At 36.1% G+C, this 15783-nt stretch overlaps 1 protein-coding gene and 1 long non-coding RNA gene across 5 annotated transcripts in view; one reads left to right on the top strand and one right to left on the bottom strand.

Moving 5' to 3' along the window:
• Positions 1–3902, top strand: part of MRPS31 (mitochondrial ribosomal protein S31) — a 37193-nt gene extending 33291 nt beyond the window's left edge. The window contains exon 7 of the mRNA XM_059903099.1: positions 3607–3902. Within this exon, the coding sequence (XP_059759082.1) occupies positions 3607–3836 (230 nt within the window). The 3' untranslated portion in view covers positions 3837–3902. The remainder of the gene's footprint in view (positions 1–3606) is intronic.
• Positions 1–15783, bottom strand: part of LOC132352544 (uncharacterized) — a 64104-nt gene that overhangs the window by 23174 nt on the left and 25147 nt on the right. Inside the window, exon 4 of one of the 4 annotated variants that reach the window (XR_009498769.1) lies at positions 446–1534. The exons of the other annotated variants lie outside the window; for them this stretch is intronic. This is a non-coding gene — a long non-coding RNA (uncharacterized LOC132352544). Of the gene's footprint in view, positions 1–445; positions 1535–15783 lie in introns of those variants that run through there. 4 annotated transcript variants of the gene reach the window in all.

Genomic DNA, 15783 nt, shown 5'->3' with positions numbered 1-15783 from the left:
CAGTGTTGTGTTAGTTTCAGGTATACAGCAAAGTGAGTCAGTTATACATATACATATATCTACTATTTTTTAGATTTTTTTTTCCATATAGGTCATTACATAGTATTGAGTAGAGTTCCCTGTGAATACCATACTCTTTTGATTACAGGCATACCTTAGATATTGCAGGTGTGTTTCCAGACCATTGCAATATAGCAAAGATTGTAATAAAGCAAGTCACATGCATCTTTTGGTTTCCCAGTGCATATAAAAATTATGTTTACACTACACTGTATTCTATTAAGTGTGCAATAACATTATGTCTAAAAAAAGTACATACCTTAATTAAAAAATACTTTATTGCTAAAAAATGCTAACCATCATCCGAGCCTTCAGCAAAGATCACCAATCACAGATCAGCATAACAAATATAGTAATAATGAAAAAAGTTTGAAACATTGTGAGAATTACCAAAATGTGACATAGAGACATGGAAGTAAGCAAATGCCATTGGAAAAAATGGTGTAGATACACTTGCTTGACAAAGGGTTGCCACAAACCTTTAATTTATAAAAAAAAAAAAAAGAAAAAGAAAAAAAGAAGAAAAAAGGCAATATCTGTGAAGCACAATAAAGCAGAGCACAATGAAACGAGGCATGCCTGTACTGTAGCTGTATAGTCAGCCCTAGCATTATTCCTCCCACTTTATTCTTCTCTTTCAAGATTGTTTTAACTCTTCGAGGACTTAACCCTTTCCATATAAATTTTAGAATAAGCTTGTCTGTGGCAAAACTTGGCTGGAATTTTGGTAGAAAGTACATTAAACCTGTAGATCAGTTTGGAGAGAAATGACATCTTTACTATGTTGAGTCTTCCAATTTAAATAGTGATTTTTATTTTTATGATCTTGTATCCTGTAACCTTACTGAACTCACTAATTAGTTCTAGGAGTTTTTTTGTAGATTCCTTGGAATTTTCTATGTAGACAATCATGTCATCTACAAATAGTTTTATGTCTTCCTTTCCCACCTCCGTGACTTTTCTTCCTGCCTCCCTTATCAGTGGCTGGAACTTTCAGTACTATGTTGAGTAAGAGTAGTGAGCGCTGATCTCCTTGCCTTGTTCAGGAACTTAGGGGAGAAGCCTTCAGTCTTTCACTATGATATTAGCTGTAGGTTTACCATGTTGATGTAGTTCTTCTCTTTTCCTAATTTGCTGAGAGTATTTATCAAAGTGAGTGTTGGGTCATACGATTTTTCTTCTTTAACCCGTTGATATGGTAGATTACCTTGATTTTCAGATGTTGAACCAGCCTTGCAGTAGAATCCTACTTAAGTAAATCCCACTTGATCTTGGTGTATACATCTTTTTATACGTTGTTGGATTTGTCTGCTAATTTTGTTTAAAGGTTTTTCCTCTAAGTTTATTAGAGATATTGTTTTGTAGTTCTCTCTCTCTCTTGCTCCTGTTTTTGGTTGTTGTTTTGTCTTTGTTTTTTTAACAAGGTAATGCTGGTCTCATAAAATGTGTTAGGAAGTATCCTGTCTTCTAGTTTCTGGAAGAGATTGTGTAAAATTGGTGTTAGTTTTTCTTTAAATGTTTGAGAGCTTTTAAATTACATATTTCTTTTCTTTAATAGTTATAAGATTATTCAGGTTATCTTTTATTTTGGTTGAGTTTTGGTAGTTCAATGGATTTTTTTAAAGTTGTCCATTTTTTTCAAGTTGTTGAATTTGTGAGTGTAAGGTTATTTGGAGTATTCCTTTATTATCCCTTTAATGATTTCAGGATTTATAATGATAACCCCCTTTTCATTGCTAATATTGTTGGTTTGTGCCTTCTCTTTTTTCTTTATCAGACTTGCTAGAAATGTATCAATTTTTGGTTTTTTGTTTTGTGTGTGTGTGTGTGTGAAGAACCAGGTACTGGTTTCATTGATTTTTCTCTATTTTCTTGTTTTCAGTTTTATTGATTTCTGATGTTATCTTTATTATTTCCTTCCTTTTGTTTGCTTTGGGGTTATTTTGCTCTTCTTTTACTAGGTTCTTAAAGTGGGAGCTTGGATTATTGATTTGAGACTTCTCCTCTTACGTGTGCATTCAGTGCTATATATTTCCCTCTCAGCACTGTTTTAGCTGTGTCCCACAAATTTTGATTTGTTGTATTTTCATTCAATTCTATGTGTTTTTTAAAATTTCTTTTGAGGGACTTCCCTTGTGGCACAGTGGTTAAGACTCCACACTCCCACTGCAGGGGGCCCAGGTTCAATCCCTGGTCAGGGAACTAGATCCCACTTGCATGCCACAACTAAGGAGCCCGCCTGCCACAACTAAAGACCTGCACATCCAAATAAATAAATAAATATTATTTCTTTTGAGATTTCCTTTATGACCATGAATTACTTACATTAATTTCCAACTGTTTGAAGATTTTCCTATTGTCTTCCTGTTACCGATTTCAATTTTGATTCCTTTATGATCAGAGAACATACTGTATATTATTTCAGTTATTTTAAATATGTTGACATTTGTTTTGTGACCCAGGATATGGTTAAACTAGGTGAATGTTCCATGGATACTTGAAAAGAATTTGTATTCTGCAGTAGTCTGGTAGAGTGTTCCGTAGATGTCAGTGTGATCCTGTTGGTTGATGTTGTTCAGTTCTTCTGTGTCTTTGCTAATTTTCTCCTTGGTAGTTCTCGCAATTGTTGACAGTGAGGTATTGAAACCTCCAACTGTAATTGTGGATTTTTAAATTTCTACTTTATTTCTATCAACTTTTCTTTCATGTATTTAGAAACTCTTTTGTTTGGTGCATACATAATTAAGATTGCTTTGTCTTCTTGGTGGGTTGATCCTTTTATTATGTAATGTTCCTCTTTCTCTCTAGTAGTTTTCTTTGCTCTGAAGTCTCTGTCTGATATTCCTATAGCCACTCATGCATTCTTTTTTTAAAAATTAATGGTAGCAAGATATGTCCGCCTTCATCCTTTTACTTTCAACCTACCTACGTTATAGGTAAATATTTGAAGTGAGTTTCTTGTATATAGCATATAGTTGGATCGTGTTTTTCTTTTGATGGTATATTTAGACATTTACATTTAAAGTAATTATTGATTTGTTAGGATTTAAGTCTCATTTTGTTATTTGTTTTATGTTCATTTTCTCTGTTTCTCACTCCTCTGTCTTTTCTTGGCTTCCTGTGAGCTGCTTGAATATATCTTAGGATTCCATCTTATTTTGCTTTATGTATTTTTTTAGTGTAGTTTGTATAGTTTTCTTAGTGGTTTCTTTAGATATTAAAATATCCATTAGTAGTAATTGCTGCTACATTTTGAATATTTGTAGTATGCTAAGCATTGTAAAGGAGCTTTATAAGATTTATGTCTATTTAACCTTATAAAACCCCATGAAGAAGGTGCTGTCTTAATACTCATTTTATGCCTGAGGAAACTGTTGCTCAGTGAAGTTAATTTGCCCAATCACATGGTTGTTAAATTGGTGAGCAAACCTCTGTTTTACTCCAATGTTCATGCCTTTACTGTAATGCTATACTACATCATTAATGTTAATTTTATCGTGTAGGTTTTACATTCAAAATTGTAACGTATTTTGTCTCATTTCCTAGGTTTTGATGATGATGGTTCAGAATTTCATGAACATATATTTCTGGATAAATACCTGGAGGATTTTCCAAAACAAGGACCAATTCGTCACTTCATGGAGTTGGTGACCTGTGGCCTTTCCAAAAACCCATATCTGAGTGTTAAACAGAAAGTTGAACATATAGAGTGGTTTAGGAATTATTTTAATGAAAAACGGGACATTCTAAAAGAAAGTGGCATACAGTTCAATTGAAGATCATGGAAATTTTTACTTCAAGCTGTTGGAGATTCATATTATAATTAAATAATTTTACTAGACGTTTTCCTGTATTGTGTTCATTATTGCATCTGATTTGAATGGTATAAATGTTAAATTGTTTAAAAGTATATACAGTGGTAACTGAAAAATATTCCTGCATGGAAAAAAGTTACCAGCTTTTATGGATTCAACTAGTAATTCTAAACAAAAAGAGTATCTTAGAATTACTAATAAGTTTAAGACAACTTCCTGTAACCTTTTTCTTTTCATTCAGTGACCATACTTCTTTGAAATATAAGTCGCCATACATGTGATGTCATCAGAGGACTATAACAGTTGAGAGGATTTACAGACAAATTTATATGCATAGACTATATTTACATATACATGTAGTTTCTATATTTGCATATATACATATTTATATTTTCACACTAAATTAACTACCCTTACCTAAGTCTGGGTCACTATAGTGAAGTAACCTTATAGAAATAAAGGGCTTATACTAATCACTTATAGAATTTTAGGTCATCATGCCAAAATCAGAACTAATTTCCTTTTTTTTTTATTTTAATTTTTATTTATTTATTTATTTTATTTGTTTGTTATTTTTGGCTGTGTTGGGTCTTCGTTGCTGTGCCCGGGCTTTCTCTATTTGTGGCGAGCGGGGGCTACTCTTCGTTGCGATGCGCGGGCTTCTCATTGCAGTGGCCTCTCTTGTTGCGGAGCACAGGCTCTAGGCGTGCAGGCTTCAGTAGTTGTAGCACACGGGCTCAGTAGTTGTGGCGCACGGGCTTAGTTGCTCCGCAGCATGTGGGATTTTCCTGGACCAGGGCTCGAACCCATGTCCCCTGCATTGGCAGGTGGATTCTTAACCGCTGCACCACCAGGGAAGCCCAGAACTAATTTCTATTACGGTGTATAGCAACGTGATTCAGATTCATACAACTGAAAGGACTGAGGATTCTTTAAAAAAAAAAAAAACTCCACCTTAAATTAAGAATTTAGTTTACAGTGGCCTCAGGCTAGTAGTGTTCAGGATCTGGCACAAGCAAACAAAAACTGTATGTGAAGGAACTCAGCATAAACCCAGTCTTCAAATTACAAAACACATAAGGAAAGAAAGCACCATGAATGTACACCAGCAGAAGCAACAGCCAACAGAATCAGACTCACAGAGCCTTTAAATATTGGGCTTATCATATTCAGAATCTAAAAATATGTGTAACTTAGAATGAAGTATAGAGCAGGAGACTATAAAAGTGACCTAACGGAGCTGAAAAAAAAAATTAGTGAAGGGGTTTATTTTTTTTAATTTTTATTTATTTTAAAATATTATTTATTGGGCTGTGCCAGGTCTTAATTGTGGCCTGTGGGATCTAGTTCTAGTTTAATTTAACAACAGATTAGACACTGAAAAATAGATCTAAAGAAATTCTCCACATGCAGCAGAGAGAATCAAAGAGAAAAGAAATATGAAAGAGAGGTAAAGATGAGTATAAGAAAGTAACATTTGTATAATCAGATTTCCAGAAGAGAAAAGAAGAAATGGGCCAGAGGCTCTCTTTGGGTAGTTTAAAAGAAAAATGATAATTTAATAACTGTTTGTTAAAGAAATAGGATCTCTATTTTTAAAATCTTCCCAGAAAGAAAACAATAAGCTCAGACCATTTCTCAGGAGAGTTTAAAATATTCAGAAAGCAAATAATCCTACAAATTATTCCAAAGCATAGAAAAAGAAGGAAAAAAATCCAACTCAGTTTCAAGAGATTAGAATAACAAAGATTAATCTCAATCATGACACATTTGAAAGATCCAAAATAGCAAACAAAATCCAGCAATAAATAGGAAAGAAAAGTTGATAATCTAGTTTATTCCAGGAATGCAAGAGTGGCTTGACAATGGAGAAAAAATATATATATCACCTCAAAGGATATAGAAAAAATTGTTTGATAAAATTCAACAGTCATTTATAATTTAAAGAAACTAGAAAACTTCAAGTAGAACTTCTTTAACCTGGTAAATGGCATTTACAAAAAACTTACAGCAAACATCTTTCTGGTGAATCATTAAACCACTTCCTTTAAGATGATAAGACCACAATTTATTGTCAATATTATACTGGAGGCCTAGACTGTGCAGTGTAGCAAGAAGAAGAAATATAAAGCTATTAGAATGGGAAATTCTAACTACCTTACCACCCAAAGATAATCTCCAATGAATCACATCCTCTCTTTGAGTGTAGGCAGAACCTGAGACTTGCTTCTAGCAAGTGTCAGTAGAATATGGCAAAGATGATGGGTGTAGGCATTCCCTTGACTGGATTATGTTCTGTGGCAAAAGTGACAGAATTAGTCACTCTTATGATTACATTGTTATGTAGGACTCTTAGTGACTAGATGAGTATGCTACTGGCTTTGAAATAGTGAACTGTCATGTGAGAAGGCCTGTGAATCGGCCACATGGCAAGGAACTGTGGGAGTTACTAGAAGCTGAGAGCAACCCCCAGTTGACAGCAACAAAATGGGGACCTCAGTTCTACAGCCTCAAATAACTGAATTCTGCCAGCAGCCATGTGATCTTGGAAGAAGGTCCTAAGCTCTGAAAAGGACCACAGCCTGGCTGACACATTAATTGAAGCCTTGTGAGGCCCTGAGCAGGGGACCCAGCTAAGTGAGCCACAGAAACATGGGGATAATAAGTGTATGTTCTTTTAAGCCACTAAGTTTGATGTAATTTATTATGCACAGATAGATACTTAATATAAAAAGGAAGAAACAAACCATCATTAGTAAGAGCCTGTGATTATGTAGAAAACAAAAGAATCTAAATTATAATTAATAGGCTAGTTTAGCAAGTTTGCAGTTGCATGTCTATATACCAGCAACAAACAGATAAAATACAATTTATAAGATACCATTTATAGTACCATTGAAAATTATAAATGAATAAGATCTTTATGAAGAAAACATTTTAAAACTTTAATAAAACAGTAATAAAATTTTAAAAATAAGGAAGCAAATGGATAAGAAGTTCATGGGTAAGCTATTTATCTATATAGCTTTAATGCAGTTTCATTCAAAATCCCAACAAGGTTTTTCACAGAACTTCACACATTTAAGCTAAACTTATAGAGGGAAGCAAATAACTAAGAAGAGTCAAAATACTCTTGAAAAAGAAGACAAGGTCAGGTAAGGAACTTGCCTTAACTTTTAAGCTATCAAGACTCCCTGGTGGTCCAGGGGTTAAGAATCCTCCTTCCAATGCAGGGGATGCGGGTTTGATCCCTAGTCGGGGAACTAAGATCGCACACGCCACGGGGCAACTAAGCCCTTGCGCGGCAACTACTGAGCCTGCGTGCTCTAGAGCCCACGCTCCACAACTACTGAGCCCGCACACCACAACTAGAGAGAAGCCTGCACGCTGTAACGAAGGTAGCCGTGTGCCGCAACTAAGACCCGATGTGGCCAAATAAATATTTTTAAAAAAGACTTACTATAAAGCTGTGATACTTAGCAGGATATTACACACAGAGATAGTTAAATAGACTGATGGAACAGAATAGAGAACACAGAAATAGGCCCATTAGTATATGGAAACTTGATACATGACAAAGTTGGCATTGCAGATCAATGGGAAGAGTGGATATTCAATGAATGGTGTTAGGACAACTGGTTATACACATGAAGGAAAAAAGTGGATTCTCTACTCATATTAAAAAAAAATCCAATTCAATTGAATTTGATACTTAAATGAGATAAAACTATAAACATTTAAAACGAAAATACAAAAGAATATCTTTATGGCTCTAATGTAGGCAAGGATTTAAAATATCAAAGCACAATCTCTAAGAAAAAGATTAATAAATTTGGCTATGTTAAAATTTAGAAATTTTAATCAAAAAAGACACCACCAAGAGTGAAAAGACAAGTGTCCAACATGAAGATAAATGCTTCAATACAATCACCAAATGAGTAGTATGTAGAGTATACAAAGAACTCCTAAAAATCAAGTAGACGAAAACACAAAAGAATATGGTCAAAATATATAAACAGGCATTTCATAGAAGAAATAATATAAGTGGCTAATATATGAAAGAATGTGAGGAAAATGCAAATGAAAACCATACTGAGAAAACACTAATTCGAAAAGACACACGCACTCCAATGTTCATAGCAGCATTATTTATGATTGCCAAGGTATGGAAGCAACCCAAGTGTCCATCAACAGATGAGTGGATAAAGATGTGGTATATATACACAATGGAATACTACTCAGCCATAAAAAAGAATGAAATTTTGCCATTTGCAGCAACACGGATGGACTTAGAGGGTATTATGCTAAGTGAAATAAGTCAGAGAAAGACAAATGCTGTAGGATGTCACTTATATGTGGAATCTAAAAAATACAACAAACTAGTGAATAAAACAAAAAAGCAGCAGACTCACAGATACAGAGAACAAACTAGTGGTTACCAGTGGGGAGAGGGAAGGGGGGAGGGGCAACATAGGGATGGGGGGAAAGGCTATTATGGGATTACATGAAATTGTGTGTGAAACTTTTGAAAATTTTAAAGCACTATAGAATTTAAAGAACCTTCCAGTTAAAAATTTTTTTAAAAAACCCATATTGAGATAACATTTGTGTATTCTTTAGATGGGTGAAAAATCAAAAGATAGGCAATATCACTCATATGTTGAGGTTGATGGGAGTGTAAATTGGCAAACACTCTTGGAATTACATAATTATATATTTATAATATATATTACACACATATATAGTATGTAAATATTAATATATAACACATGAAACATTTAGTTATCTTTTAATAATTATATGTAAATACATAGTATAAACATCTATCGTGTGTGTGTGTGTGTGTGTGTGTGTGTGTATTTATTTATTTATTTATTTATATAAACTGTGAACAATGCTTCTGGAGTATATACCTAAAGAAACCCTTGCAGATAAGTGCCGGGAGGCATTTACAAAAATGTTCAAAGTAGTAAAAACTGGGGAGAAAGTGCCCATTGCCTGGAGAACTAATAAATAAATTGTGGTTTATTCAGGCAATGGAACTCTAAATAGAAGCAAAAATGATTAAAATAGGGCTATACACATCAATACAGACGTTGAGTGAAAAATAAGTTGCAGAAGAATATATGCAATAGACTCCCATTTACAATTCTGAATATATAGCAGAGCAATAAATGTGATTATAACAAAGATCACAGGAATGATAAACACAATACTGTAACTCAGGGAGCCAAGGGACACGGGCTGTGGCGTTGAGGAGGGACACCCAGGGAGCCTAAACGGCACTAACATTCTATTTCCCAAGTTGGATGGTAGGTTCACAGGTGATCATTTTATTATCATGCTTTAAAAATTATATTACAGGGACTTCCCTGGTGGTGCAGTGGTTAAAAATCTGCCTGCCAATGCAGGGGACACGGGTTCAATCCCTGGTCTGGGAAGATCCCACGTGCCACGGAGCAACTAAGCCCGTGCGCCACAACTGCTGAGCCTGCGCTCTAGAGCCCGCGAACCACAACTACTGAGCCCACGTGCCACAACTACTGAAGCCTGCACGCCTAGAGCCCGTGTTCCACAACAGGAGAAGCCACCGCAGTGAGAAGCCTGCTCACCGCAACAAAGAGTAGCCCCCACTCACCGCAACTAGAGAAAGCCCGTGCGCAGCAACAAAGACCCAATGCAGCCAAAAATAAATAAATAAATAAAAATTATATTACAGATATCCCTTTGTATGTAACAACATTTCATGATATTTTAAGGAATGAATGGAAGTGGGTGTATAACTGGAAGATATGCAGAATCTGGCCATAGTTTTGAAGGATTGTCATACCTTCACAGTTGAGACCATGACATTAAAAACATCCTTTCTTTGTCCATTTACACACTTAATTCTAAAGAATCTACTATCCTTAGATTCTAGGTCCTATGGTCTATGTGTATAATGAAGATACTCCAACCATTTGAAAAAAGAATGCTCTGTTCTCAAGCCAAATAGAGGACCACCTACCATTTCGGGAAGAAGCACATGTTAGCCAAGGTGCAGGAAAGCTGGAAGGGTGTAGCTCGGTGGCTGAGGGCAGTAGAGGTGGTTGCTCCATGCGTGCCAGTCTACGAGTAATTACTGTCATCAGCATCGTGGCTGAGATCATCACAGGCACCACTGAGGTGGTAGGTTCCTCTTGGAAGGACTGGCCTGGTGCTGTGTGCTTCACACATATTACATCACTGAGTTTTGGAATATTCTCTAAGGTATGTAATATTCCCATTTACAGGAATTTAATAAATTTCCCAAGGCTGCAAATAAGTGGTACAGCCAGGATTTAAACCCTAGATCAACAACTCCAAAAACCAAGTATTTTTTTTTCCAGTACCCCTCAAGAAGAGATTTGAGGGCAATTATATGGATACTCTGGAGTAAAGGGAAAAGGAATTTCTTCATTTGGGTTCAGTAAAATATTCTAACGGGATCATCGCAAACATAGGAACTTTGAAGTGGTAGTTAATGTTTAGATGAAAAATCATTAAAGAGTGGAATAACAATGTAATAACTCAGAGTTGTGGGGGGCTAATTCAGTAGGGCTATTTGGGAAAAAATTAAAGGCAGAAAGGTCAGTGGGGCAAATGTCAAAGTGGCCACAATGAAAAAAGAATTTTTAACGGGATGGTAAGTGAGAAACAAACAGAAGAGAAGTCATTTTTCCAGTGTCATTATGGGCAAAAAGAAAATTGTTCTTTTATCTAGAAATCCCACTCCTGGACATATATCTGGAGAAAACCGTAATTCAAAAAGATACATGGGGACTTCCCCGGTGGCATAGTGGTTAAGAATCCACCTGCCAATGCAGGGGACATGGGTTCGAGCTCTGGTCTGGGAAGATCCCACATGCCACGGAGCAACTAAGCCCGTGAGCCACAACTGCTGAGCCCACGTGCCACAACTACTGAAGCCTGCACACCTAGAGCCTATGCTCCACAACAAGAGAAGCCACCGCAATGAGAAGCCTGTGTACTGCGATGAAGAGTAGCCCCTGCTTGCCACAACTAGAGAAAGCCTGAGCGCAGCAACGAAGATCCAACACAGCCAAATAAATACATAAATAAATTGATAAAAAAAAAAAAATGCATGCATCCCAGTGTTCACTATGCAGCACTATGTACAATAGCCAAGACATGGAAGCAACCTAAATGTCCATTGACAGATGAATGGATAAAGAAGATGTGGTATATATATATCTCTATAAATATATAGTTAGATAGATATAGATATAATGGAATATTACTCAGCCATTAAAAAGAATGAAATAATGCCATTTGCAGCAACATGGATGGACCTAGAGATTATCATTCTAAGCAAGATAAGTCAGAAAGAGAAAGACAAATACCATATGATATCACTTATATGTAGAATCTAAAATACGAAACAAATGAACATATCTATGAAATAGAAACAGACTCACAGACACAGAGAACAGACTTGTGGTTGCCAATGGGAAGGGGGGTGGGGGAGGGAAGGATTGGGAGTTTGGGATTAGCAGATGCAAACTAGTACATATAGGATGGATAAACAACAAGGTCCTACTGTATAGCACAGGGAACTATATTCAATATCCTGTGATAACTGAGTCACTTTGCCGTACAGCAGAAATTAATACAACATTGTAAATCAACTGTACTTCAATAAAATTAAGAAAAAAAAGACAAGTATTCTTTTAGGCTCTAGGTCAGCTTGTAATAATCTAGAGATTGGTGGTTTAGGCCACCAATGTCTGACTTTGAGTCAATCTCTATTCCCTATACCTTCAGCAAGAGGGATCAGGAAAAGAAAGGGGAGGAAAGAGTCAGGTGTGCCATACTTGTGGCTGCCGAACGATGCTTCTGTGGGAAAGGAATTTGAAATATGGTCCTAAAATGAAGCTTCTGATTTGGATAGATTGAATTTCACCATGTGAATATAACTCACTGCTATTCATTAGTGTGTAAAATCAAGAGATTTAAATGAGATTAAGATCTTTATTAAACTTTCTGAGATATTAAAAATTAAGAACCCAATTATCTATGCCACATACATTAACTTTGGTTAATGTCTTGACATACTGAGCTACAAACTGGCATTTACAGTCTTTGGTCACTTCTACACCAAAACTTTTAGCCTAACTTGGAGGTGGAGGTCAAGCTAGTAGGAGTCAGGAATTATGAATATGAAGCACAGAATTCCCCAACTGAGAAAGACAAATATCTTTTACTAATTCACTCATTTCATAGGTGTGGAAAATGGAGGCCCAGAGGGAGTAACTTGCCAGTGATTTCATAGTTCATTTATGACAGAGCTGAGAACCCCAGATTCAGATCAGGGACCCTTCCTACTTCTCTTTTACATTAATTGGTAGCTTAAGCTGGTAAGAATTATTTTCTGAATGAACAACAGGGAGCTCCATAAACTCAAAGATGAAAGAAGAGAAAGAGAATGCAAATTGTTTTTAAAACGTTTCAGCATTCTGTGAAACCACATGGTTTCAGTGAAGAGCAGTTCAGTATTAGGGGAAATTCTGAATAATATTCAAATCCTCAGCATAGCTATGACCAGGAGGATGTGGTTTTTAATGTGTGTTATGAAAATCACGCTTCAGATGAAGCTTATTTTATTTTTAATTAACGTTTTTATTTTTGAAATAATTTTAGACTTACAGAAAAGTTACAAAAATAATAGGAGTCTATGTATACCCTTCACCCAGCACCCCCTAATGTTAACTTACACAGCCATAGTTCAATGATCAAAATCCGAAAATTGACATTGATACAATACTATCAATAAATTACTGCTGAGGGCCCAGGTTCGATCCCTGGTCAGGGAACTAAGATCCCACAAGCCACGTGCTGTGGCCAAAAAAAAAAACCGAAATGAAACAAAAAGCATAGAAACCAAGATGTGTGCACAAAAGGGAAGCTTATTATTTGATGATTATAAAGCTTATATATCAGAAAATTTACCAATATAGGATCACGCAGCATCTCCAGTAATAATTCTGAAGCAGAGCAGCCAATTATATATGGGTTAACTTTAAACATGGTTTAAAATGCTCTGTTTGCAGCAAGATGTGCGTTAGGCATGAATGCCATTTATATCAAAGCTGAGAAAGTGCTTTTCCTTCCTAAGATGTTCCTTCATTCTTTAGCAGAAATTTTAATTTTCTTTTTTTTTTCAGTCTCTATCCTTCTATCTATAATGTCAAACTAATTACATCTTATCTTAAATAATAGAATGATAAAATATTCAATCTCATTAATAATCAAAGATATGCAAAGTTAGCAATGAGACTGCAGCCATCTTATGAAAGTATTAACAAATATGGAAAAGCTTAGTAAGATCCAATATTGTTAAGAGTGTGAGAAAGCAGGTTCTCTAGGGCACCTTTTGGAGAGCTATCGGTAGTATTGATTGAAACATTAAATGTGCATTTGTCTTAGCAATTTCACTTCTAGAAATGGATCTATCAGAGACGTAGGTACAAGTATAAGAAGGTGTGTGTGTGCGTATGTGTGTGTGAGACTGCATTGCTGGTATGAAAAACTAGAGACAACTTAAATGTCCGTCAGAGATGGCTGGTTAGATGCTCGACATTGCTAATTATTAGAGAAATGCAAACCAAAACTACAATGAGGTATCACCTCACACTGGTCAGAATGGCCATCATCAAAAAGTCTGCAAATAAATGCTGGAGAGGGTGTAGAGAAAAGGGAACCCTCCTACACTGTTGGTGGGAAGGTAAATTGGTACAACCACTATGGAGAACGGTATGGAGGTTCCTTAAAAGACTAAAAATAGAACTACCATATGATCCATCAACCCCACTCCTGGGCATATATCCAGAGAAAACCATAATTCAAAAAGATACATGCACCCCAATGTTCATTGCAGCAGTATTTACAATAGCCAAGACATGGAAGCAACCTAAATGTCCATCAACAGATGAATGGATAAAGAAGATGTGGTGTATATATATATATATATATATATATATATATATATATATAAATCAATAAATAAACACACATACACACACACACAATGGAATATTACTCAGCCATAAAAAAGAATGAAATAATGCCTTTTGCAGCAATATGGTTGGACCTAGAGATTATCATATTAAGTGAGGTAAGCCAGACAGAGAAAGACAAATATCACATGTTATCGCTTACACGTGGAATCTAAAACTATAAAAATGATACAAATAAACTTACATGTAAAACAGAAATAAACCCACAGACATAGAAAACAAACTTATGGTTACCAAAGGGGAAAGAGGGGAAAGGATAAATTAGGAGTTTGGGATTAACATATACACACTACTATATATAAAATAGATAACTAATAAGGACCTACTGTATAGCACAGGGAACTCTACTCAATATTTTGTAATAACCTATTAGGGCAAAGAATCTGAAAAAGAATAGATATATACATATATGTATAACTGAATCACTTTGCTGAAACTAACACAACATTGTAAATCAGCTATACTTCAATTAAAAAATTTTTTTTAAAAAGAGAGGGCTGGTTAAATACTGTATTGTGCACATAGAGGAGAGTCACAAAGAAGTGATGTTTAAGTTGTGAACTAAAGGATGAATAGGCATAAGCTCTGTGTGTGTGTGTGTGTGTGTGTGGTGTTGGGAGTGAGGAGAAGAAGCTGTAGCACATAGGGTGGCCTTGAGGCAGGAAAGAAAATGGTGTGTTTAAGACTTGGAGACTAAGAGAGAGTGATCGGGAGAGTGCCTCAAGAAGGGGCTGGAGAAGGAGGTGGGCATGGATGGTATAGAGCCTTGACAGGCAAGTTGGGCTCCGTGTGGTGGATACAGCTTATCCTGAGGTTTTTCACAGCTCAGCCTACAGATCCTCCATTGTGGAGCACAGGCTCGGATCCAAGTTCACTTTGACCTCAAGTCACTCACTTATTTCGTGCATAACTGCTTCCAGAGGCCTCCTCTGCCCCTCCTTATACACCAGGCTTTCCTCCATCATTGCACCTGCCATACTGAATAGCCATCATCTATTTGTGTATCAGTCTCCCCATCTTCACTGTGAGCTCCTTGAAGCTTAGTTATCCTTGTATCTCCATGTCTAGCACAGATTGACACGCAATAAATAGCTGTTGAATTAATAAAGTAATTCAACTGACCACCCACCACGGGGTCTTAACCTGGCGTCTAGGGTCTCACTGGGGGAGGAGGTATATATGTAGATAGAATTCAGGGTTGGGGAGTGTCTGTGAACTTAGGGGAAAAAAAATTACTCCCTTATTTCCATTTGCCTCTAACTGAAAATTAGCGTTTCCTTCAATTATGAATGTATACAACAAAACACAGTAGTAATAGTAGTATTAAGACTCTGTCACCCATAGAAGTCACAGCTATTTTCATATCACATTAGAGTTGTTGCAGATATCTCAAAATATAATTTACGCTCATTACTGCTTCAAAGTTACAGTAATTATTAGACCTGCCACTAGATCTTGTTATTTAATGTGTCGAAAAAGAGTAACTCATTCTATCACATTAAAAATATTTTGATAACTGTATTTCAACATAACTGTCTTCCTTCATAGTCCTATATATTTTATTTTATGCATCTAAAAACATTACTCTGAGAGGAAGTCGATAGATTTCGTTTTTTTTTTTTTTTTTTGGCCACCCTGAGAGGCTTGTTGGGGATCTTAGTTCCCCAACTGGGGATCGAACCCGGGGCCCCGACAGTGAGAGCACCGTCCTAACGACTGGACCTCCAGGGAATTCCCCACAGGTTTCTTCAAGAGTTCACAACCAGGGAATTCCCTGCCAGTCCAGTGGTTGGGACTCTGCTCTCACTGCTGAGGGCCCAAATTCAATCCCTGATTAGGGAACTAAAATCCCA

The sequence above is a fragment of the Balaenoptera ricei genome, chromosome 18 (genome assembly GCF_028023285.1).
Source record: "Balaenoptera ricei isolate mBalRic1 chromosome 18, mBalRic1.hap2, whole genome shotgun sequence".
Classification (NCBI taxonomy): Eukaryota; Metazoa; Chordata; class Mammalia; order Artiodactyla; family Balaenopteridae; genus Balaenoptera; species Balaenoptera ricei.
This window is presented reverse-complemented; position numbering and strand designations above follow the sequence as displayed.